General features: G+C 44.7%; 1 protein-coding gene across 7 annotated transcripts in view; it reads left to right on the top strand.

The window, feature by feature from the left end:
* Positions 1–4,559: 4,559 nt before the first annotated feature.
* The window catches only part of GRIA4 (glutamate ionotropic receptor AMPA type subunit 4), a 969,207-nt gene continuing 947,822 nt past the window's right edge, over positions 4,560–25,944 (top strand). For 6 of the 7 annotated variants that reach the window (XR_015299356.1, XM_086935255.1, XM_086935257.1 and 3 more), the window contains exons 1-2: positions 4,905–5,130; positions 6,218–6,376. Coding sequence is in view for 6 of the 7 variants with exons in the window: in XM_086935255.1 (XP_086791381.1) it covers positions 5,043–5,130; positions 6,218–6,376 (247 nt within the window). In the remaining variant the exon portion in view is untranslated. Of the gene's footprint in view, positions 5,131–6,217; positions 6,377–25,944 lie in introns of all 7 variants that reach the window. The other variant, XM_086935260.1, reaches the window with a different exon arrangement.

Genomic DNA, 25,944 nt, shown 5'->3' with positions numbered 1-25,944 from the left:
AGACTCACAACAGCACAAGTGACAGAGAAGGTGGAAGCAGAGGCAGTGCATCTGAAAGGGCTACACTGAGAATAGTGGAAACTACTGGCATTTATGTTGTAGACTTTGTGTTGATCTAATTTTAACTCTCAAAAAATTAAACTGTTGTTGAGTAGAAGCCAAGGGGCAGAGATATTATTTTTTCAAATTTGTTTGTAACCAGTGAATTAACAAATATTTATCAAATACAGAAAATGTACTTGGAGGAATGTTTATACATTATCCAACACTAGCAAGTGCTCAGGTAGCATTCCAACCCATTGTTCTTCTCTCCACAATCCAATCACAGATGGTCCCCACCATATGCAAATCAACCTCCAGTAGAAATCTGTAATCCAATAGGAACAGTCCAGCTCGAACTGCCAAGCCAGGTTCTCTCTTCCCCAGAACAAAACCAACCCAAGAATGGTTTTGCCCTGATTGAGGTATATCAGACGCATGTAGCTTGATTCCATTGGCACAGTGAGCACGGGACCAACGTCTGGGCATACCCTTGGCACTTAGGTCAGTACATCAAACACACACAAGGTGATTCAAGAAATGCTTGCAATTTGTCTAACCACTGGCAATCGCTTAGTGTAGCATTTCAACCCATCTTTTTTTTATTTTGCCCACCATGCACCCCAGTTTTGACCCAGCCATATAAAAATCAGTATTCACTCCACTCCAATGGTAACAGTCCGGTCCGAACTGCCAAGCCAGGTCATCCCTAGACCACTATCAGATATTGATGTCCCAAATATAAACACTGTTCATTAATACATTATTTAGTGTGTAAAATGTGTTTGCAAATTACCTAAAAAGTGGTTGTTACTAATGATGTTTCCATGTTCATCACTTCCACCTGCTCCTGTGGCTACTGCCCTATTTCTACTTGTTGTAGTGGCTCCGCGTCCTCGCCATGAGCATCATCATTGTCTGAGTCAATCCTCTCTATGTTGCTATGTTATGTAAGATGCACACAAAAGGAGATAGGCCCTTGGCGGGGCTGAGGGAGGGCTGGACCCTATCTAATTATAATACACAAAAGATTGCCCCTTCTCAGTTTACTTTAGGTTGAGGACCAAATAAACTATTCCATTAAATCTGGTCCGGTATATTTATTTATACCTATTAATCACGTTCTTTCATACAAAAATTATTTCAAATGGCAGAAAGAGAATACACAATACAAACAATTACTAGCAATCTTATTAAATTAACAATTGACACAAAACATATTACGAAAATATCAAACAAATAACATCAATATTACATCCAACAATCAATACAAATTGCAGAACAACAATTTTGCAATATGTTAAACCAATTCAATGATCCAAATTCTTTACATAAAACGAGTTACTTCATTCCAAGAGCAAACAAAAACATGTATCACTGTTATCTTGAGACACACTAGATGTTACAATTGGCTCTTGCTGGGTAGCCGACGCGTTTCAAGTTCGGACCATGAGTGTCCAAACCATCATCAGGTAAGTGTGATATTTTCTGTGTGATACTATGTAGTTGACCTGTGATCGCTTCTATCAGTGGACACAATTCTTTCTTCAAGTATCCAATAGGACAACTTATTCCACAAAAACAATCTTGGTCTGCGCAATCTTGCGATGCACTGAGGGGCGGAGGAATGTCTTTCTCTTTTTCTTGTGATCCTTTAGTTCACACCACCGTGCTAGTCACATTCAAGGGACTTTGTTTTTTCTTAAATACTGCCACGTCTACCTGTATTTGTTGTAGAACGAGGCGTGCCTCTCGCCCCCCGTCTATCGCCCCGGCTGTGGGTATGTCGGATTCGCCTTCTTTTTAGTATTAGCGTGTTCCGTTTAAGACAACAATTATGTCGTTCTGCTTGTGCAGTCCACTAGTCTCGCATCCAGCTTCTCGATCGCTCGTTGCTCAGTTGTGAAGACGGCGGCCATGTTGCCAAACTAAAAAGGGGGCCCGCTGTTCAAATTGATGCATCAAACTAAAAAGGGGGCCCGCTGTTCAAATTGATGCATCAATTTGAACAGCGGCCCCCTTTTTAGTTTGGCAACATGGCCGCCGGCTTCACAACTGAGCAACGAGCGATCGAGAAGCTGGATGCGAGACTAGCGGACTGCACAAGCAGAACGACATAATTGCTGTCTTAAACGGAACACGCTAATACTAAAAAGAAGGCGAATCCGACATACCCACAGCCCCGGACGGGGCGGTAGACGGGGGGGCGAGAGGCGACGCCTCGTTCTACGACAAATACAGGTAGACGTGGCAGTATTTAAGAAAAAACGAAGTCCCTTGAATGTGACCAGCACGGTGGTGTGAACTAAAGGATCACAAGAAAAAGAGAAAGACATTCCTCCGCCCCTCCGTGCATCGCAAGATTGCGCAGATCAAGATTGTTTTTGTGGAATAAGTTGTCCTATTGGATACTTGAAGAAAGAATTGTGTCCACTGATAGAAGCGATCACAGGTCAACTACATAGTATCACACAGAAAATAACACTTACCTGATGATGGTTTGGGCACTCATGGTCCGAACTTGAAACGCGTCGGCTATCCCAGCAAGAGCCAATTGTAACATCTAGTGTGTCTCAAGATAACAGTGATACATGTTTTTGTTTGCTCTTGGAATGAAGTAACTCGTTTTATGTAAAGAATTTGGATCATTGAATTGGTTTAACATATTGCAAAATTGTTGTACTGCAATTTGTATTGATTGTTGGATGTAATATTGATGTTATTTGTTTGATATTTTCGTAATATGTTTTGTGTCAATTGTTGATTTAATAAGATTGCTAGTAATTGTTTGTATTGTGTATTCTCTTTCTGCCATTTGAAATAATTTTTGTATGAAAGAACATGATTAATAGGTATAAATAAATATACCGGACCCGATTTAATGGAATAGTTTATTTGGTCCTCAACCTAAAGTAAACTGAGAAGGGGGCAATCTTTTGTGTATTATGTTATGTAAGATAGCACAACAAGCCACGATGTATCTAACTCCTTAGTGTAGGTACATAAATATGCCTGCACCCCTGAGCGTGTTCTCTTGTGAGCAATATTACACCTCCTTTCCCTTGGTGTCCGGTGATGTAGCGATGGTGTCCTAATTCATGGTTTATTGACATATGCTCTGTCCCCTACGATAAATGTCAAGCAATTAAATGTGGTGGGTGTGTTTAGAAAATACAGTCATGGGATAACGACTTCAAACTTACCTAGGAGGCAACCATATTGAAGGTCTCCCCTTGCAAAAGGCGCATACAGTCCACGCTGGTGAATCATGGGTGTATCATGTGTACTGCCGCGATATCATGCACCAAAGTTTGTGATAAGGAAGTTGGAATTGCACATCACCTGCAAATTGAGTGGATGTAGCTTTTTCTGTGGCATACAAATACTCTGTTGCTGAAGGGAGACAACTTGCCGTGTGTTAACCACCTACACAACCAATACTTTGAGGAAATTAGGCTACACAGTAAAAGTGTGCCATAGAGCCCCGAAACTCTTTTTGTTTGCTTAGAAATGAAAAATGTTGATGTATCTTACTTAAGAGAGAACCCAAGAATACTCAGAAAATAAGGGAAAGGCACTTTGAGATACTCCACCTGCTACTGCAACCATGTCCTCCGTGACACCAGCAGAAATAGAGCGTAGGACCTGGACATGGGGAGGTATTGGATTACTGTAATGGGTGTTTGTGCTCAAATCGGCTGTAAAACATCTATTAATTCTAAAATTAGCCCCTTTGCTTAATCTTTATTTCCCATTAGCAATTTAGAGTTGCGATTTTGTCAGTTTTACATTTCTCTTAGACTTGAGATACGACTTCGAATGTAATAAATCATTTCCAGGGTTTTACATTAGTCTTCTTGGCACAGCCATTCGCACCCCACCTGTTCTGCATAAAGTAAAAGTTCTTCCCATTAGCCATAACCTTCTTGTCACTGGTGATCACATTATATGTGTGTGAGAGGCCGGGTCAGGCATAATCATCATACTTATGATGTTATGCTCATCTTCCATTGAAACCTATGCGAAAATTACCATTCTGAAAGGACTCTGGCTTAAAACCTCATATTATCTCGAGCACTTCAGGGGAACTGCAACGCACGTCACCACCCCAACCCAAAGCGGATCTCCTTTGCTCTTTGAAACGTTGAGCGCTCTGGGGGAAGTCATGCCGCAGTTAGCTTGAAAGCTACTGCTTTCCCCGGCAGGCAAGCTCTTCTCGCCCACTGACCCCACAGCTGGACGCCAGCAGCCTGTGAGCGTCCGGGTGCAGACGACCCCACACTGCCGCAGGGGTGGGCTCCGCGAGGGAAGGTCGGTGGGCGCGCGGAATCGGTGGCGGAGGCGCCTGACCTTGACTGACCCTCCCCAGCGCTATAGCCCCGGTTCACTCATCCTCCTCCTCGCCCACTTTCTCACCGGCTCGGGCGGGAGCTGAGGCATTTTTTTGCTGCAGTGACTCCCAAGTCCACGTGCACCTGCCGCCGCCGCCGAGGGCTGGCTGCAGCGCCGCGCAGGGCAGCAGAGGAGGCAGCCTGTGGGTGAGCGCGCAGCCCGCCCTCCCCCCAGCAGCGCCAGAGGAGGGGACGTGCCTGGGCTGGACGTCGCGCATCCCGGACCGAGCTATCCTGAGCGCGAGGGGCTGCGGGAGCCTGGCGGAGGGAGCCGTGGACCGAGCAGAGACGGTGGAGGCTGCGCGCCCGCTGCGAGGACAGGGGAGATAGCGCATGCCTCGTCCCTCCGTGCAGCCACCAGACGCCCCCACCGCCAACCACACCACCATCTTTGCATGTGCAACATTCGCAGCCGGACACAACCTCTGCCAGTGCGATGGAGACTGCGGGAAAAATCCGACTCAGGATGGACGGTTGCTAAGAAGCTGCTCTCCGGGCCCCCCACGCCTTTATATGGTTTTTATTTTTTTATTTTAGCGCGGTCCTGCCTCCGATGCCGCTCCGCAACATCTAAGAGCGAGAGAAAAACGGGACAGAGAAAGAATAAAGAAGATGAGGATTATTTTTAGGCAGATTGTTTTGTTATTTTCTGGGTTATGGGGACTCGCCATGGGCGCTTTTCCAAGTAGTGTACAAATAGGTAAGTGCTCTCTCCGCTTTCTGTGCATCTGTACAAAAGTGTTGTAGATGACAGTTACAATATACATTTTTTGTGTCATTGAGGGGAGGTGGGGGTCTGGCGGGGACAGTTTGGTGTGAAATTGGTGATTTTTGTTGGTGTCTGGAGGGTGGGATTGCTGCTGCAGTGTCGGGGCAAGTTTAGCAGCGGTGGTGGCCTTTTACAGCAGCATCACTCCAGTTGGACGAGAGATGCTCCATTGAGGAGACACAGGATGCTCGGACTGGCTGAGGCTGCAGTGAGGATGTTGCCTCAATCAGTGATGCTGTTGGATGTTGCTAGCGCCTAATTGTCTCCGGGTTCTGTCGTAAGCAAAGCCTCATTTAAAGTTATAATTGGACACGTGTGCCCCTGCCTGCACCAGGGCGCTGGGCCCCGCACGCGGAGCCGGGGTCTGCCTCGCCCCGTCCCCTCTGCCTCTTGCGGGACGCAGCCACGCGCGCAGCCTCTCATCTGCCCGGGCGGCAGCACCGCATCATCCATCGTGCAGGACTTCCAATGAGCCTGCTGCTAATGAGATTCTGAGAGCGAGCTGACTCGGCCTTCCATGTATAATGAGGGGCTGCCGAGGCTGCCCAGAAACTTCATTTAATCCGCTTTGCTGTTCTCCCTTATTCATCTGGATAGGTGGACAGCTAATAGATAGCAGAGAGGCGCCCTTGTCGCGTGCGGCACACACCGGCTGCCCCCCGGCATCTCACCAATGCGCGAGCTAGCAAACCTGCCCTGGGTAGCGCAGTGAGAGGTGGTCGGGATGCGCGTAAAGGTCATTCCTACCAGGGTCTACGTGCGTGGGGGGAAGGAGGGCGTGCTTGTGTGTGGTGCACGCGAGTTCAAAAGATGGGAAGTGGTGCAAGCGTTTGATTAGACTGCAAAGGGGAGTCATTTTGAGGGAGGCAATGCTTCCTGGCTGCTTGTCTTCTTCACTCACGCTCACGGGGGCAATGCACCATAAACAGTTTGCAAGGCTGGTGGCAGGCTGCATGGCGTGATGTCAAATCAGTGATCTTGTACTGAACGTGCCCCCCTTTGTGATGTCTTTCTGTAGGTGGTCTCTTCATCCGAAACACAGACCAGGAGTACACTGCTTTCCGATTAGCAATCTTCCTCCACAACACCAGCCCCAACGCCTCGGAGGCGCCCTTTAATTTGGTTCCGCATGTGGACAACATTGAAACAGCCAACAGCTTTGCTGTAACGAATGCCTGTGAGTAAACGAGCCACCGAGCTGCAGAGGTTATGCATACATTATGCCCGATGAGGACCATGTACAGTGGTGTAATTGTCTTGGGTGGGAGGACCAGGGGGAGGGCAGCCCTTTATTTTCAGCAGGTGTCCCATTGAAAGGACCCTGCAGGCTGGAGGGAGGGAGGCTACTTGTGCATGTTTCCAGAGTTCAGAAATAAACTTGCTCACGAATTCTTCCTAGTTGCTGGGATTCCTCTCCAAGGGTGTAGTTAATATTAGTGCCACAGGTCAGGTTGCTTGCGGTCCTAAGAGTGTGTGGGGTCCACAACCTACCAATTATGAACTACTCAATCTTTGGCTGGAAGATTTCCTTTTGTTGTAATAGAGCTTATGACACCCTTGCTGCACAGATGTTTCTATCTTTCCCTCTAATATACCAAAATAGGTAAACCCACGCACAGCACTGAGCCACTATCTGGAAAGACCATGTCCCCTGTCTGCATCTAGAGGCTGTGAGCAGCGTATTCAGGGATTCTCTGCCATTTGATGGGAAGGCTTGGCGCCTTTCGAAGGAGGCAGTGGGAAGCCAGCGGAGCAGTGATGTGTGGAATAATATATGTGCCCAGGTTGACACTGCAGTTGATCTGGTGATGTCACTTGAGGCTGCCCTGCTCCTCTATTCTGGGCTGTAAATGTCTCCTAGAATCACCACCCGCATACATCCTCTGGATGGCTCTGCATGCGTGCATGCATCGGTGCCACATCACGTTAGCATCCGCTACCCTTGGCTGCACAAGGGCCCCAACTGGCCATCACCCAAGCACAGCCATTACAGAGAAAAGAACTGACCCAGAGTCATGATACATCAAATCATTTAAATCCCTTTAAGCAGTGACTTTCTTAATTTACATTTTAAATCTTAGTGTTTTGTAAAATAGCTCATTTACATCTATACATCTCATTGCTATAATTGTTTATCTTCGTCTACAAGAGAGAATGCTCTTGTACAAGCCCAACTAATCTGAGAAGGAAAGTAATTTGCGATTTATTTGCCTACGCTGGAAGCACTAATAGGTACTCGTTATGCATAGTAATTATTCATGTCATGGAGATGCAAGCAGTAGTCGATTATTGCAAACCTATCCGCATAATATGGGGTTTCAGGTTACTTCAGTCCCCAGGGAAATTTATTCTAGAAGGTTTCCAGTTCTTTCTTTCACTTAAAAGCAACAGGACTTGGAAAGATGTTTGAGGTTGGTGCGTGGTTTTGTGAATAAACATATAAAACTGGTATCTCTAAACACAAATGATATAGAATTATGCATAACTGTGAAATAGTGTATCTTTTTTCCTGCTTGACCTATTGATGGCTAATTTGGTACAGTATAACTCAATGCACACACATTTTTTTTGGTAGAAGCGTTACTTATTTTTTATGGCCGCGCGTCAAATATTCAAAGCACACGTGAGATATTCTAGAATTTGTCCACTTCTGCCAAAGTTTTGCTCAGTCTACATATGTGCTGCCACAGTCAAATATCACAAATTTATAGAAATCAGTCTAGTAGTTTGAGAACTCCCTTGTACTGAAAAAATTGTCAAAAGTAAGCTCTCAGTTTTGTGACGGGCCATTATTATGTACACAAGGACTTTGTTGAGGTTGTATCTCCGTTTCTAACATTGCCCATGATTGGTACATGATAAATGTAACATCTGCATTCCTTGTATGTGCACCACCTCTGCCCGTGATCTGTCTTTTCTGGGACATTGGCTTCTCTAGCAAGTGGGCCACCCTCTGCCAGAAGGTTGACAGCTGCACAGGTAAAGGTAGAGGCAAACATTTCTCAAAAGGTCAAATTTTCAGCTATGAAATGGGCACTGCTTGCAGGCCCAGTGAAACCGATGGCACATGTAATACAGCTTGTACGTGACTCATTGCAAGAAGAGGGGAACCTTTGTGTTTAGATGGAAGCTCTACCCAGCTGGATCTCTTGTCGCCTAATTCTTTGCCGCCACTCATGGAAATCTTCAAATAGATTGGCTGTTCAGTGGAGAGATTGAGGTAGAATGATTCTGTGAAATGGGAGGTATGAAAAACTGAGTTGATTCGTGTTTTGAATGTATAAAAAAAATCTGTATGTTTTTTTAAAATTCTAGCTGATTTAACATTTGTTGCAAAGATTGAAAATGTCTTCTAATAAAACATTGCTCTGTAGAAATTGTTTTTACACTTCTACAGTTAAGGCTGATGAAATACATGTGAATCACATGGATTCTTGTGTCAGTCTGACATAGACTGAGATGTTACAGAATATATTAGCCAAAACATAGAGGTTGGCTATACAGTTATGGTCAAGGGATCCCATTGGATATACAGAGGTATTTACATTTTCTCCACTTCGTGACTAGGAGTTCCCTTTTTATGCAGATATTAACAACATCATTAGAGCTCTCTTATTACAGAAGTATCAAAGCTCTATCTTGGATCTCATCACCAGGAATCATCATCATTCCTTTTAGACCCTGCATCAGCACAAGTCTTCTCGAGTCAGCTAATATCGATGAACTGGCCACAGTGTGTTTGACAAATCATAGCATGGTTTACCATGTGGGATCATGTGACATGGGATATTAGTAGTCACAATGGCTGATTAATATTCTGCTCCAAAATGTTTGAGGGAACCTTAGTAAAGAGAACTCTTTGCCACTAGAAAGAACCTGGATTCAGTGCACCAAAGCTGATCCTTCTGTCTGAGATGCAACCATCTTTAAATTAGTGTACCAGCAGTCACATTTACACTAGGAAAATTGCAAATCACAAACTGTAATGTAAACATACAAAGCTGGTGGTGCTATTAAATGGCTTCAGGCCTCATGAGGTCTGCCTACTTCTGCGCTTGTGATTCTTCCATAAATGGTCCAGTATACACTGCACATAGGCCCTAATTACGATGCCGGTCGGATGAGCGTTTGGCCCGCATCGTTGCGGTAAAGCCACTGTCCGACAGGTAGTCGGCGGTCCCGACTGCCTAATTAGGATCCGACCGCCTTGAAGGCAGTCTGAAACATGCCTTTTGGCAATGAGGCTTGTGCTTTGGCCCGTAAAGGGCCGCAGCACAAGTTCCAATACCAAAAGACAGGTTTTTTAAATATCCCTGCCACATGGGGCATGGATGTTTCCCCCCTGGCCTCATACCGGAGGCCGCAGAGGAAGGGGGGCCATGCTAGGGGACCCTAATGTCCATTTCCTACAGCCTTTCAATGGCAGTCGGACCACCATTGAAAGGCCGTCGGAATGGGCCATTGTAGTCCCTACGACACTGCCTGAGCGGCCACCGCCCTCACTGTAGGAATTACATTCAGACCGCAGGGCCGACGGGCTCCTTGAGCCCATCGGAACCACAGCTGTCGGTTCCTCACACAGCAGTCGGACCGAACGCATTGTAATACGGCGATCTGACGACTGCTTCAGATGTCAGCGGGACCGACACCGACATGCTGTGGGTGTCAGTCCCACCGACATCATAATGAGCCCTATAGTTCTCAGGACAGGTACAGTTGAAACTGTGATTTTATGGATTTACATTTTGTCATCTACAATTATTGATATCCAATGCATTGCACAAGCAGGTTCATTACAATTTTGTATAGAATATAAAACCCATCTGATTGACATGATGGTTCATCTTACTTTCATTACAATGTACCATTCGATTCCAGGGAACAGATTTATGCCCGACCCAAACTGTGTAAAAGACACAGCTCTGTTTGAGCTCCACTGTCCCTGCATCGACGAGCTCCATTGATCACTTCCTCTCTTACCTATGTTCTTAGCCAAACAGCATCTGTTCATGGAGGTCAAATGGTTGTGGTGAGGCATGAAGAGTAAGGAAACAGGTTTGGTAATCTCAGGCAGGACAGGAAGATTCTTAGGATTGATGGCAAGAAGGCTTGTGGAGGAGTGTGGCTCACTGATTAGAGCGGCAGACCCTGATGCAGAGGTCTGGCCCGGGACCAGGGTTCAATTCCCGATGCGGCAGGGTCCTGAGCCCAAAAATGTCCACAGACTCGATAATTCTCGCCTCGGTGCCTACTCTAATCATGGGGTCCCACGCTGCAACTCTGGGCAATAGCTTGCTTAATCTCCACTATGGCTGCCCACCCGCTGTGGGATGCCTGGCTTTCACCTTGGCGATGCTCAGTAGGGGTTATCTCACAGGGAAAAGGCCAGGACGGGTTCCCAAGGCAAGCGCCTTGATGCCTTTGGGTGATACGTGCGCTATATAAGTCGCAATACATTTACATTTACAAGGCTTGTAGGGAGCAGGAAGTGAATAAAAACAAGGAGCACATGCCAAGAATCAACACAAAAACGACGGCTTGGAGAAATAAACTGAAATTATGAGCTGATTGTGAGCTGTTGGGGCGGGGACACGCAAAGTTTGTACAGAAAATGAAGTGCTTGGCTAATTCAGAATCTATCCTGAAAGCAAAACCATAAAAGATTGTAGAGAAAGTGAGGTAATTAGCTAATTGAAACGGTGTCCAGATGGCTCAACTGAGGTTATTAGAAACGAGCTTCAACACTCTGTTACATGTGCACAGGATAGCATTTGTTATTCACCATTCCAGATTTTCAAGGAGGATCATTGCAACTACTGCATTAAATCAACCGCAGCCACACATGACCGCTATGTGCTATTCATACAAAATTAATCATAAAAAATAAAATTTCATCTTCTCGTTTTTGGTATTTATTGCCACAAATTAATGTTTTTAGAAATACTCGAATTGTCACTGGTAGCAGGCATGCGTTTTGGACCTTAGCTGAAAAATGACAAAAGCCGTTTACCATTCCAGGCACTGCATTACAGCTTTGGATTGGAAATACCATCCAAGCCAAACTGGAATGACTAAAAGTAACCCCTGGCATGTGTGTGTCACTCTTATTAGAACTCGTCAGAGAGGTGTAGCTTTGTACAGACACAAGGGAGCAAACAGTATGTCAAAACAATGACATACATAGGCATGTCCTTTCCAAATCCAAAGCTGTAATACTGTGCCTTGAATGGTACAAGGTTTTTGTCATTTTTCAACTCGGCATGGATGGCATTTGGTAATCCTATGCTTTGAGACTTTGCTGTAAAAATGGCATAAGGCTTTGTCACTTTATAGCTCGCCATTGGTGACACTGCAGTGATCATACACTTAAAACCTCTTGTATATAAACAGGCATTTGTAGTTAGCAGATTCGGAGTGTCTTTGTTGTTATAATGTGCTCCTTATAAAGGAGCAGCTCTCCACCTAAAACTTGGAAACTACCCAGAGTGCCCTGCTTTTTTTGCTTGCATATTCTTTGTGGCACTCTATAGCCTGAAAGGGTATATTTGGGACTTGATCTGTGATGGGAAATTGGCCCCCAAAGCCTCCTTGATTCTCAGGCTAGCAATGGACGAGCAGTTAAGTCTTAGTTAAGTCTTATCTCAACGACGGTGATGTGAGGTTGACTATGGGTACCCTATAACAACGATTTTATAGTTGTAATAAAAGTGTTTTTTAAACAACACAACACTTTCAAGACATCCCATTGTGTAAATATGTGTATAGTAGAGACAAAGGTCAAATAGATAAAATACATTAATCAAAATCCACCACCAAAGAATAATACAATGATATTTCAGTTATAAAACATGAGCCCCTGGATATAACCATTACATACCATTTGTGATTACCAGATGATCGCGAACATCAGAACACAAGATAGATGGTTATAAATATGATCAAGTGATTCACACAATGTATGCAGAAATACGCAGTTTGTGATCTTTACCTTATTCTGGAAAAAACATACTGCAGAATGATGAACAAAATGACTGATGAATTAATTCTCCCAAATAATATAAAGTGTCTCAGAGTCATAGAAAGTGGATAGGGGTGATAAACGTGTCTTCAGTGTAGGGTTAGTGGTAGTCTGTCCCTCTAAATATGGATATCTTTTTACCTCTAGATCCTAGAGGCCCTGGGTCAGTGGTTCCACACTACTACTGGCTCAGGCAGGAAAAGAAGCAGACTTTCATCTGACCCACACAGGCATGTCACAAGGGCATACATTGGGTCAATCCGGTGCATTTTAATCCAGCTACCCTGCAGCCAAGAGAAACAAAAGTAATTAAAGGTGGTGTATGGGGGTCAGTTCTTAGCAGGCAGAGTCACCACTGTGTGGACCTGCACATAATGAAATGTGTTTCTCGCATCAGCCTTCCTCTGTTCACTAGGCCCTGAGTCTGTGGACTTTTATGCAGGCTTGGGGCTTGCAAGAAGAGAAATCAGAGCACAGCAGCTACAAAACCTTTAGGCTTATTCCCAGCCCACAGGAAATTGGTATCACACAGATCCACATTCTAGATACACCTTAGCAGGGTACATACAGGTCTGGTCCATGTTGATAAGATCTTGTTTAAGCTGGACTTTAACTGCAACGTATGTGTCCTGTTTATGTCAATCATTCAGCAGCTCATTGTCAATCAGAGTCAGTGCATATGTTTAGCTCAAACATCTAATGATCAGTTTAGGGCACAGCAGGAGAGGAAAAAGAAACAGGGGTGACCCTTTCTTGTTCTCTAATGGTAGCAGTCATACCCCATAATGGACATAATATTCGTACAAATTTAAAGCTGTTAGGAATCAGCCAAGGAAACTCTAATGGCAAGAGTACTGATAGTGATCATAAACTATCTTCTCTGAGCCACCATTTATGTATTTATGGCACCATCGGACACCCAATGCTCACATATATTTCCACCCATAAAAATAGTCACAGTGGGGCCCCAATTTCCCACAGATTTAATTTTGAAGGTGTAGCCAATAGGCAACTCCTTTTGGTACAGCTTCTGAACCCCCAACCAACCATAACGTTGGCCCAGCAAAGCCTATGTGAAAGAGGTCGAGGCGGGCTGCCCCTTTGAGACTAGAGATGGTGGCCGAGGAAGGATGTTCTTCTCTTCTCAGGCAGCCGAAGGTTGTTCCAAGGATAACTAAATCCTCAGTTTCATGTGTTCCTCTGTATCACGGTCTCCACAAACTGTTGGCAAAAAGATAAACATGTGAGGAAACATCAGGAGAAAGGGAAACAGCCTGTGTGGTTCAGATGTAGCGAAGGCCAGGTTCTCACATCCTACCAACATCCAAAAGAAGCTTTTCAGGGAACAAAGATGTTTAAAGGGAAATCCTTTTTAGGGCTATTTAGGTTGATCTAGTAGATCATATGGCATTTACTTAGTTAAGTTTCAGCAAGTGCATATCAAGGACTTAAGAAATAGTGTACTAAGTTACTTGATTTTTCTGGGATTTAAGAGTTGCTGTGTTCATGTTTGAAGCACAACAATAAAGCATTCATGTAGCACAAACATGACTAAAACGTCTATAATCAGAACATTAAGTATAATTCTCAACATAGTAGACAGGCAGGAAGTGAAGATGTAAATCAGAAGAACTCCTCTCAACAAATTATTTACTATGAGATGAAGGACCTTACATTTTTTTAACAAGCGCACTACTTGTGTCTGAAGATTACATTAAGACATACTTGAGACTTTTTATAGCTTGTGTTAGAGGCAATTTGGCTTTCCCCTGGTAGACTAGCAGATTTTTCTCTTGCAGCGCTCATTCCAGAAAACTAGGCTTTTTCAGGATTAGTGGACAGTGTCCTTGACTGCCTCGCTGACAGGGAGACGTAGATATATATACCGGATACTGCTGAGCAAAGTTCCTCAAAGGCTTTTGCATGTTGTTTAGAGATGCTTCTGGAGTGTTCATAGCAATTTGAGACTCATGGGAGATATCTTCTAAAACAGAGTATTTCGATTTTTGTCAGTTCCGGATAAGGTTTTAAAACAGAGAATATTCATTAAAAACCAAAACATGTACATTGAAGCTATTCATCTAATAACATATTTGTTAAGAAAACGAAGGTCAAAGCTACAGCCCTGCCTCAGAAACATGTTCCCTGTTCTTATGATATGGCCTGGGCCATCTTATGTGAGTTTTATGTTTCCACTGAGACTGGATAATCAGTGTAGGAAGTGCAATGAGAAAAACCTGATCATCTCCAAAGTTTGTTAAAATTGTCTCTAAAACAATCCAGTGAGACTTTTCTGGCCCATTCATTGTGAGTGGGGTCAGTCAGTATCTGGGACAGCAGCTGAGGAAGGCGCCTTCACACATCACATTGAAGAGAGGGATGGAAGATCTCCTAACCCATGGCTAACCTGCTCTCATACCTCATCCTCGCTCTTGACCAGCTCACCTTGTAATATCAGCTCTTACATTTCACGAAATAAGTACCGCTTCACTCATTACAGTATCTATAGTTGTATCCAGCACCCAGGTTTTAAATATCTGCAGATAGAATGTTGATGAATTAATACCCAGGTTTTAATATATACTTATGTGCATATAATATATTTTGTCTACAGTACCTTTTTGGTCCATTATTAGTGTGCCTCTTATTTTACATAAGTATTTCCTACGGGTACATTTTTATCCAAAATATCATCCTCCACTTTACTATATAAATCCCTCTGTAGTCGACATTACATGATTAGCACTATAGAAGACTTGAATAAATTTAATTAATCAAGTTGGAACATACTTTTTTCCCCCCGCACATCAGCGGAAGACCGCGTAGACTTTTGTTTTTGGGTGGCAGTCATTCTCCTTCACCATAGAGTAAAATAAGGTTTGTCCACTTCCTGTATGTCAGGGATGCATCATGACCATGTTTTGCACCTACATACTGCTGCAGAAGAGCGTAAAGAAGCCATGTTTGAAGGAACTGCTCACTCTGTGGTGCAGAGACTAACTCAGTACCAACCAAAGCCCCTTATCTTGTATATTGGAAGCAAGGAGCGGAAATCACTGCTCTGTTTTTGATCTATGCTGTCTGGAGTGCCTGCTCTAACTTGCAGAGTTACCGAGTGTGTCCATGTGCTCTAGACAGCAAAACCTCTTCAAAAATAAAAACATGGATCCCTACTGTGCCTGTGCAAAGTTACAGAACCGGATCATCCTATGGCTCTTGGTGTCTTTGGCAGGGGTTCATGTTAATAGATCTTTTAACTCACTTTTTGTAATTTCCTCTACTCTCCCAGAATATAGACTTGAAGTTTCTATCTCCCATTGCAGCTACTTCTCCATAATGGACAAACTTACATGTGTGTGGGGTGCACAGTTCCCTGTTTGCTGTTTACTTATTGATCATTATGAAAGATTGTAATTTGGCTGTTGAGTGGACAGAACAAATGGCTTAAAGAATTCAATGAGATGGCTCCCTTGGCTGCGTTGGCCAGTGATGCCTCCTGAGAGAATTTGAAGAATGGTTAGGCAGTCTTCCTTAGTCATGCGAGCAGCCCTATTGACTCAGGGTCAGTTCTGAATTAATGCTTGGTTTTCGCCACATTTCTTGATCGTCAAACATAACGCAGCCATGCACTCGCATCTCACTTTTTAACATTCGGGAATGGCCTGATGTCATCCTGAGACAGGATGCTGGACCGTCATGTTCTCACTCAACCATGCCAAGGGCACAGAGAAGCAGCTCCCGATCCCCAAGGCCCCTGTTACCAGGCAGAACACAAGATTTACACACATTCCGAGTTTAGCTGAAATTAGATGGTTTCCACATACATTATTGATCAAATGACCGATTGATTTATTGTTTCTATATAGCACAATATACACGTGTGTTACTTGGAACTGTAACTCTAACCTGATTGCACTCAGCTTCGAGCCATATATTGTTGCAGTAAAGGTGACCAAATAATCCAGTGGGAAATTAAGTGTACCGACATTGGCTTAACTTGGTAAAATTAAGACAGGCAATTGTACTGATTTGGAAAAACTGCCAGCATGATTTTATTATTAAAACAGAATTGCAAGAAATGGTCATAAACTCTCTATGAAGTATGTGACCCAAGATCACGAAAGGATACCACGTTTTGTTCATCTGTTCTTGCTGGACATCACATGGTTAACAGTAAGGAATCATCTACCATAATTAACTCGAGTATGCTCTGTTATTTTATATTTGAGATGCCGGGGATCCCTTCCTCGAGAGGCTTAAACATTAGCAGTCGACAAGAAGTACAGGGTAGATAACACTCATCTTTATCTGTGTTGCACTGTAGCAAATCTGTGCATCTAAATTTGCTTAGAGCTGCTTTGGGAATGCAATACATTCTGGCATCCTAAAAGATCCCCACTGTATTTTGACCTTTCTACACGAAGACTGGTTTGGTTGGGTTTATTTTGCCCAATGTCTTCTAGGTTATATCTTCCTTGTCTCTAACTTGTATTCATAAATGTTCCCATTGAGCTGGAATGAGCATGAATTTTTGTCCCTTCTCAGGTAACCTCTGTTTTTTGTTGAAGATGAGTAGGATGAGATCCCATTTACTACCTCCAGATGTTTCCTATAATTTTTCATAGTCTTTAAATTTTTCACTTTCTACTTAAAGTCATGGGTTAGCCTAAGTGACTTGGATGTCTTGTATGTGTTGAATACCCTTCGGTTTTTAGTCTCGGGATGTTTATGGATATCCTGGGCCCAGTGTCACTTTGAGTTAGTGGTCAAAGCATGGTCCCTCTTTACCAGTTAATCACTCAATTGTGGGAGGTCTTCAGACATACTTCCTTTTTCTCCCAATTACATTATTCATGGGCTGATTAAGGTGTGACTTGCCATTGGTCTCTCAGTATGTGGCCTCACCGCGCTAGGGATCACTTCAGTTACCCTCTCGGTGTGTCTATTTGTCCTTGGTTCATCTTTGGGAGGAATTGAAACTGTCCAGAGTTTCTTCTTTCACACACTGACATCCAAGTGTTGAGTGCTTTCTTGCTTTCATTTGTGTGTAGAGTGTGAATCCCTGCTTTGCTCTGCATGGGATCTTTTATAAGGTATTGTCTCACTCTTTCAAACATAGTTGTTCCTATCTTATTCTTCCAGTGTATGACCATTTTTTATGTACCTTCACAGTTATTCTGAATTTTAAGTTTGAGAACATTAGTCTCTGTTGGTATTTTCAATGTCACTTTCTTGGTCTTAGGGAGTTTCGTGTTGAATATGGGGAGTCGCATGCTGTGGCGTACAAGGTAGCACATCCTTAGTCCAGGTCAAGATTAAGTTACTGAGATTATTTGAACAAGCAGTTCTTGATTCTGTTTGTCTCGTGTGTTGGAGTTACACAATGTTATGTTGCTTGTTTTGGGGCCTAATAATGCTGTTGTGTGCCTTTTGTGCAGAGCATTATATAATGGTTGTGACTTCAAATGTTTTCAGGTGCTCTGAATATGGGCCACGATTTGAAGTCTTCCTCCAACTTTTGAAGAGTGGTCCATATGTTTCGTTATAGGGTGCATATCAGACTCTCCCCATCTGCTCTGTTAGTATAGGAACATTGTCTGCTGCTTCAGACTTTCTAACGGTACTGAGCTATTGTAATTCTTTATGGAAGGTACAATATGGCCCTCTGAAGGATGTATGACGTTACAACGCATACCATTACAACTACCTACCATTACAACGCGACCATTACAACGCATACCATTACAACGCATAGCGCTTAGAGGTGCTGGATAGTGGTAAGTATAATTTACTATTCCAACTCCAGTCCCCGTGGACACTAGGGAAGGTGTTGGATAGTAAATTAAACTTATTCCCTATCCTAGAGCGCCCCCCAGCGCAATGCGTTGTAATGGTATGCGTTGTAAAAGTTGCGTTGTAATAGTAGGTAGTTGTAAAAGTTGCGTTGTAACAGGTGTATACCCCCTCTGAATATTGGAAAGGTCCACATTATACAACACTGTGTAGAGGGAATTGCAATGGAGTGCAGTAGTTACAAGGTCAGCAATCTTGGATTAGATTGGATAGAGACTGCATACCCACAGTTCAGGAGGCTAGCATTCATTCATGTGCTGTGTATGAGATGTAAACCACAGCTGGTGAAGCATCAAGCAGCGTGGAAACCCTTTTTGAAACTGAAATGTCTCTAATGTAGCAGAAGGACACTTAGCTCCACCATCCATGCACTGTAATGGGAAGCACTATTAAGAGAGGTGGACTAACACACCTAAGAGCCAATAGGAAATGGTGAGATGGAAAAAAACTCTCATGCCTGGTCTAGAATGTGAGGGACACTTTCTGAAAGCAATGGGGTAAGGGAGATGTTTTGGTGTTGATGACATGAGGCCAAAAAGACAGATGAAGCTGTCCACTTATGAAATCCCAGTCGAAAAAAACAATCAGACATATAAATTGCTAGAAACCGCATTGTAGAAACATGTTCCAAGTCCACTAGGCTATGCAGTAAAACGTGTGTCAAATTGGTGAATAATCCATACTGATATGTTAAGGAACTGATTGTAGAGCACGGTCTTCACTAGACGAAACACTAGAACAGAATGGTGGCTCGTGTTTTATGAGAGAAGCGTGATTCTCTGTATAATGTATATATTTGTGCTCGCACAAAACATATTTCAAAATTCATGCAGCAAATTCAATCAAGGTAATTTGAAGGTTGGCGGCTTAGAGAACATTGCAATAAAACCAGGCAAATCACAGGCAAACACGGTATGGATGAGGGAAGAAGCATTTGAAAACTTAAAGGCAGTGATTAATGTCTATGAAGTATAAAGAAGTTCCCATGGAGAAGGAGAGATTAAATTGAAACCCGAGATGCAGAAGGATGACAGGAAAAGCTGAATTAGGGAAGCGAGCTGATGATAATATGGGCAAGTGTAGGTATAAATTACAAGAGCATATTCTGGAGAATGTTTCCTCATAAAATCTCTGGAACAGACAGGAGTTTGTTCTGGCTGCATATACTGACTTAATGTAATCAATTCAATGTGTCCAATGCATTTGAGCCTTAATGTATTATAATGCACTGTAGGTGGGTTTAATATATTGCTTGTGACTAAACTATTTGAATTTCGCTAGTAAGTGAAAGTTCTGCCAACAAATGTAAGCTCTGCCAAATTTTAGTTTTAGAGTCAAAAAAGATAAATTACACAGACGAATAGATTTCTTTTAAATCTTTGATGAAACTCTTTAAAGTATTCCACCTGCTTATTATACAAAATCTGATTTTGTCAGAGATTTTTTTTCTTTTTTTTCAAATATGTTTTTATTAGAAATTTTACGCATACAATCCATAAGCATGAAAATCCAATGATATCGTCATAGGCTCCCACGCAGGGGAAAGGAGGCACTAAGAAAGTTGATAAATTGACAGAGTGCAGCAGTCACACGAAATCAGCTCTGACGCCTATGCAGATAGCCAAATGAAAGGTACAGTTGCTTAACAGACAGAGCATCTCCATATTACGAGGCCCGGTAATAGTGTGTCAAGACCACAACATTGCCAATCAAGCGGGCGGAGTAGCTGCAAATGCCTCCTAGTCCCACAGCAACATCAGATCCAGAAATTGTACCCAGAGTGCCATAGAGGATTGAATGTAGGCACCAGGGCGTGTCCCAACTTGGGGACATCCGCTCACATGATGGAAACTGTGCGACAACCAAAGAAACAAAAACAAGAAAACAAACCTCTCCCCTTTACCCTCCCCGTGGTGGCGGCACAAACCAAATTATCAACCAACTGGGCTATTCTTCGAATAGTATCAATATTGAAAGAGATGAAGGGTTCTGATGGAAGGGGGACAAACTGCAGAGAGGAGGCCCGGCGAGAGGAAGAAAACCAGGGGTCCCCATTTGAATTCAAAATTTTTGTAGTCGTCTCTGAATATGTCGGCCATGCGCTCCAGGCTGAGCAATCTCCAGAGCCGAGAATGCCAAAGGGAAATCGCCGGGGGCTCCCTTCTCTTCCATGCAGCTGCGAGCGTGACCTTGGCCGCGCCAATGCAGAGCCACATAATCTGTTTGTCAGCTCGGGTCTGGTGTTCCAGAGCGGGGTCACGAAGTCCCAAAAGGATCCCTACTATAGTGGTGGGGATAGGGTAGCCGAATATGTCCTTCATTTGGGCAAGAATTTTCTCCCAAAAGGGGCAGATGTTAGGGCAATCCCACCAAATGTGTCGGAAGTCGCTCAGCAGCCCGCAGCCCCTCCAACACCTGTCTGAGGAAGTGGGAAAGATCTGTCAAAGTTTGGAGGGGTGTAAGTACCAGTTCATCATAGTCTTAAGGTGAGCCTCTGTAAGGTCGGTGGAGTGGTTGAAGCGAGAGATGTCGAACCAGAGGTACGACCATTCGGACTCAGAAATGGAACTCTGTACCAGGTCTTCCCACTTGGCCATATAGCGAGGGCGCAGTGCCAGCGCCGTCTCAAGCAAGTGGTTATAAATAAAAGAAATCACCCCTTTCATAGAGGACGTTTTGGTGAGGAAGGCTTCAAATTTTGTGAGGGGACGAGTAGCAGCCTCCCGAATACAAGGCGTGAGGGCCCAGTTCATCAGCTGCGTGTAGTGATAGCGTTCCGCGTTACCTAAATCAAATTCCCTTCTACACTCTTCAAAAGTAAGGGGTTCAAAGTTGCGGAATAAGTATATAAGAGCAGGACACCCGCCTTTTTTCCATGCCTCAAAAGGCCCCTCATGGTGGGCTGGGGGGAACACTGGATTGAAATGAATGGGGGTAAAGGGCGACGGGAAAGTGATCCATCTGTCGTCGCCCGAGACAGTATCCCAGACTTTCCGAGTAGGAGTACTAATATACGTGTTTGGGGGTCTGTCCTTACGAGGGCGCCAAACTGAGTCCCAGATATTTCTGCCCGTCACACTACGGTCCACGTGTAGCCAGTGCTTCTCCGAATCCCTCTGGGACCACTCACTAACACCCTCAGTTGGGCTGCTCTGTATTATAGATGGATATCTGGCAAGCCAACCCTCCTTAGCCCGGGGACGACGCAGCAAAGAATAAGAGAATCGAGCTCGGCCACCCTGCCATATAAAACGCAGGATCAGGGACTTCATACGCTGAAAGAAATCACGCTCCAGCTCAATAGGTAAGGCTTGAAAAAGATAAAGAAGCTTGGGCAGGAGGGTCATCTTTACAGCGTGAATGCGACCTAACCATGATAGGAAGAGTGGCTTCCATCTGGCGAGTTCCACCTGGATGCGCGTGAGGAACGGAGGGAGGTTAGCCGCGTAGAGTCGATGTTAATTGAACCCCCAGATACTGAATAGCTGTGGAGGCCCAGGCCAGCGGTGTAAGGGGTCGCAGATGAAGAACCACCTCCGGTGAAAGAGTAAGGTTCAGTATGAAGGATTTTCCAGCATTTATTTTATATCCCGAGGTCCGCTTATAGCGCACAAGTTCCGCTTGTAGGCTCGGGAGAGAGGTCTGGCTCAGTCGAGGACAAGAGCACATCATCTGCAAATAAGGATATTTTATGGGTATTCCCCCTGAATGTAATCCCCTGGATAGCAGGGTTGTTTCTAATAGCGAGCGCCAAGGGTTCAATACTTAGAGCAAAAAGCAGGGGGGAGAGGGGGCAACCCTGCCTGGTCCCTCTGGAGTGTGGAAAAGAAGGCGAAGGTACTCCATTAACGACCACCCTGGAGAAGGAGAAGCAATAGTTAGCTCTAATCATGTTAAGAAATTTGGGGGCGAAGCCAAATGCCGTGAGTGTAAGGAAAAGGAAAGCCCAGTCGACCCTGTCAAAGGCCTTCTCGGTGTCCAGGCCTACTAGAACTGCTGGAATGTGACACCTATTAACCTTCTCCATGAGGTGAACGATCCTACAGGTGTTGCCGTGTGTCTGGCGGCCTTTAATAAAACCAGACTGGTCCGGATGGATGAGAATGGGCATGAGGTCGTTGATGCTTTTGGTAATGATAGAGGAGTAGAGCTTCGCGTCTAAGTTTAGAAGGGCTATTGTTCTATAGGAGGCACAGGATTGTCGGTACTTCCCAGGTTTGGGGATAACTGAGATCACGGCTTCAGTCATAGAGCCAGAGGTCATGCCATCTTCCGCCATTTTGTTAAATAGCGTGACCAGGTAGAGAGAGAGATCAGGGGCAACAGTTTTATAAAAAAGAGCCGTGAAGCCATCAGACCCGTGAGCTTTATTGGGCTTCAGGGCTTTGATAGAGGAGGTAACATCGTCCGAGGTGATAGGGGCGGTGAGGACCTCATTCCATGCTTCCGAGACCTGTGGCAGAGAAAGCGATCGGAGGTACTCCTGTTGCGCCTCCTCCTCTAAGGGGTCTCCTGAATAGAGATCCAGGTAAAAAGACCCGAAAATAGCGGCCTTATCTTCATCTTTATGCACTACCCTCCCAAGGGGATCCAGAATGCCACCAATATATTCCTTCTCGCATTTACCCCTCAGCTGTCGAGCTAGATGTTTACCCACTTTGTTACCTTAGGTGTAAGAGAGATGGCGCAGTTTAAGAAGGGTGAATTCCGCTCTATTAGTATAGATAGCCCACAATTTGCCCTGCACCGCCGTAAGCTGCCGTTTTGTGAGCCTCGTGGGGTTGACTTTATGGAGCTGCTCGAGGGTGGATAATTCCGTTTCCAGCGCCTCCCGTTCTCGAGCGCGCTATTTGTTCAGAGCAGCATTGAGGGCAATACATTCACCCCTTAGGACAGCTTTCAGAGCGTCCCAAGTTGTAAACTCTGAGGTGTCTTCTGGTGGATTAGCCTTAAAAAATTCAGTGATGGTGGATCGTAGCTTGGCGCACGAGTCTTTGTCGCGAGTGAGTGAGGGAGGAAAATACCATGTGGGAGTAGCCGGCGCGGGACCACGCCATTGAAGGCAGATAGAATACAGGCTATGATCAGAAACTGAGAGGGGGAATATCTTAGCGTCCTGCAGATCCCCCTGAAGGGACTGGCTAACGAAAATATAATCTAGCCGTGAGTAGGTGCGGTGGACATAGGAAAAAAATGTGTAATACCGTGCCTGCGGATACAGTACACACCATGTATCGAGGAGGACAAGGTCTCGTATTGTCTGCTGCGTGCCCCCTGAGAAGGAGCCTGCATCTGCGCGCTGTGAGTGGGAGCTATCCAGATCTTTCTGCCAAATTAGGTTAAAGTCGCCCATTAATATCAGTTGGCCCTCCACGAAGTCCATGAGTTTCCCCAGAAAAGTGTGCAAGAAAGTCATCTGGCCTACGTTGGGGGCATATAGGGCTGCAAAGGTGCAAAGACGTCCCCTTAGACGTCCCTTGACCAAGACCCACCGGCCATCCTTATCCGGTTGAACCCCCAGAGGTTGGAATTGAATAGCAGCACGAAACATTATGGCCACCCCCGGTGCTTAGTGTGTGCTGAGGAACGGTATATTAGGGGGTAGAGTTTATGCTTGAGACGGGGAGTCGTCAGGCCTAGCCAAGTGAGTCTCCTGCAGGGCTACGACGTCTAAATGGTGGTCCACAATATATTTCCAAATCTTAAACCGTTTCTGTGGCGAATTAAGCCCCTTGACGTTGCCACAGTGACCGGCATCATGACTACAAGGAAAAAAAAACATCTTCCTAAACCTATGGACACCACTTACCTCTCCACCCACAGAAGCCCTTAAGTCTGCGTCTGCTGTACCAATACAAAAATCAAAAGAGCCCACAATAAGGATCATTAAAAAACCGACATCACGTCCTTCCCTCACCCACCCCAAAACCCCTACAAGAACATAAACAAGAGTGAACAAGAAAACAATACAGAAACCAATGCTAGGTCTCACTCCGGGGCGATAACACCCCCACATGGACCAGGGGGGACAACGGGTCCAGGGACCCTGTCCGCGCCCCATCCCGGCAACTCTCATGTAAGAATAATGGTGTCCATAATGCATCAAAAGTGTACCTGAACCGCCCAAGCAGGAAAGCAGATAGGCAGTCATTAGGCCAATAACATCCTGAAGCCAGTGCACCCTAAACCATTGGCCAGCCCTCGTATCGTAGAGCAGCAAAAACTTCCTCCGCTAGTGCCTCACATCATCCGCCGACAGTGGGTGCCTTTTGCTGATGATTTGGTCATGAAAAGATGCCCGAAAACGACGCAGGACAGCGAGCGCACCAGGAGCCGAGGTAGGTTACGTCTGCTCGGCCTGCTCGGCCACGCCCCCGTCTGAGATTTCTTTTTACTGAACCCATGGCAACCAGCTTAACTCATCTCCCATCTACTACTGGCTGCCAAACAAATGGTCCTCTTTCTCTGGGGACAACAGACAATCTCCTCGGAAAATAAATGGATTGGAAAATTTGGGTGGATTCTGGGAGTGGAAAAACTCTCACGGGCAGCAAGGGATGAGGAAAAACACTTAGCAAAACAATGGAGTCATCTCTTTGCCTTCTTCAGCGAACTCAGAGTCCTAATGATTCGAAATGATTCAAAGCTTGATGATTACTATGCCATAGCGCTACATACGTCTAAAGGACAGTCCCTACTAATATTTGAATAATGATTGGGCATATTAAGGACAGCAGATTATTACTCTGCCCTGGGTTTGATTTGGTGGCTGCGAGGGGGTGGAGACAAATGAAAGAGGGGTCAGGAGGGGGATGTTAGACTCTTGGAGAGTTTTATACTTCTTAAACTGTTATGGTTCTAATGAGGAGTTTTAATATTACATGAAATAAGAATGTATTCAAACCTAATTAGTTGAAAACAAAACAACGAAGACAATGTAGCTATAGCAATGTCCTTCTATATCTTTGATCACTAATAAACTATCTATCAGCTAGGCATGGGTGAATTTTGCAAATTCGCAATTCGTGAATTTTGCAAATTTGTGAATTCGCGATCCACAAAATCCGCGAATTTACGGATTCGCGGATTTTGCGGATTGTGTGGGGCATGGCCGGGCGGGAAAACGGTGCACATCGCTAGTGTGAGGGGCAGGGCCAAACGGGAGAGGCTGATATGCGAGGTCACATGCCTCTTGTATGTATAAAAGGACAGGCACGGATCAGAGAAGCTCGTGGTTACAGAAACTGCACAGGGATTGAGCTAGTGAAAGTCATTTATGCAAAGGCCTCCATCAAGCATCATAGCTAATTTTCGACAATAGATATGGGGAGAGCGCACACCTACCCAGCCTTGACAAAACACACATTTTTGGGGGGGCTGATTAACTTTGCCATCACACCAAAGAGCGCCGGGGTCCCTCGAGTGAACTGTACATCAAGTGGGTAAAGGGCGCGAAGACGGTGCACACACCACTAGTGTGTGGGGAGGGGCCAAAGGGACGGGGCTTATATGCGAGTTCACATGCCTCTTGTGTGTATAAGGACAGGCACGGATCAGAGAAGCTCGTGGTCACAGGAACTGCACAGGGATTGAGCTTGTGAAAGTCATTTATGCAAAGGCCTCCATCAAGCATCATAGCTAATTTTCGACAATAGATATGGGGAGAGCGCACACCTACCCAGCCTCGACAAAACACACATCATCCTGCTGTAACTATTTTAGGATGGCGCTGGCAAGCTGCCAGCGCCATCCTAAAATAGTTACTAAATTAGCTTCATCAGGGCACTAATAGAGCAAATAAAGCAGGTGCTCGAGCACCTGCTTTATTTTATCTATTAGTGCTTCCTGTTGTAGCTAACTCTGTAACTATTTTA

The sequence above is a fragment of the Lissotriton vulgaris genome, chromosome 8 (genome assembly GCF_964263255.1).
Source record: "Lissotriton vulgaris chromosome 8, aLisVul1.2, whole genome shotgun sequence".
Lineage (NCBI taxonomy): Eukaryota > Metazoa > Chordata > Amphibia > Caudata > Salamandridae > Lissotriton > Lissotriton vulgaris.
The sequence above is the reverse complement of the archived record's forward strand: the minus strand, read 5'-3'. Positions and strand labels throughout refer to the sequence as shown.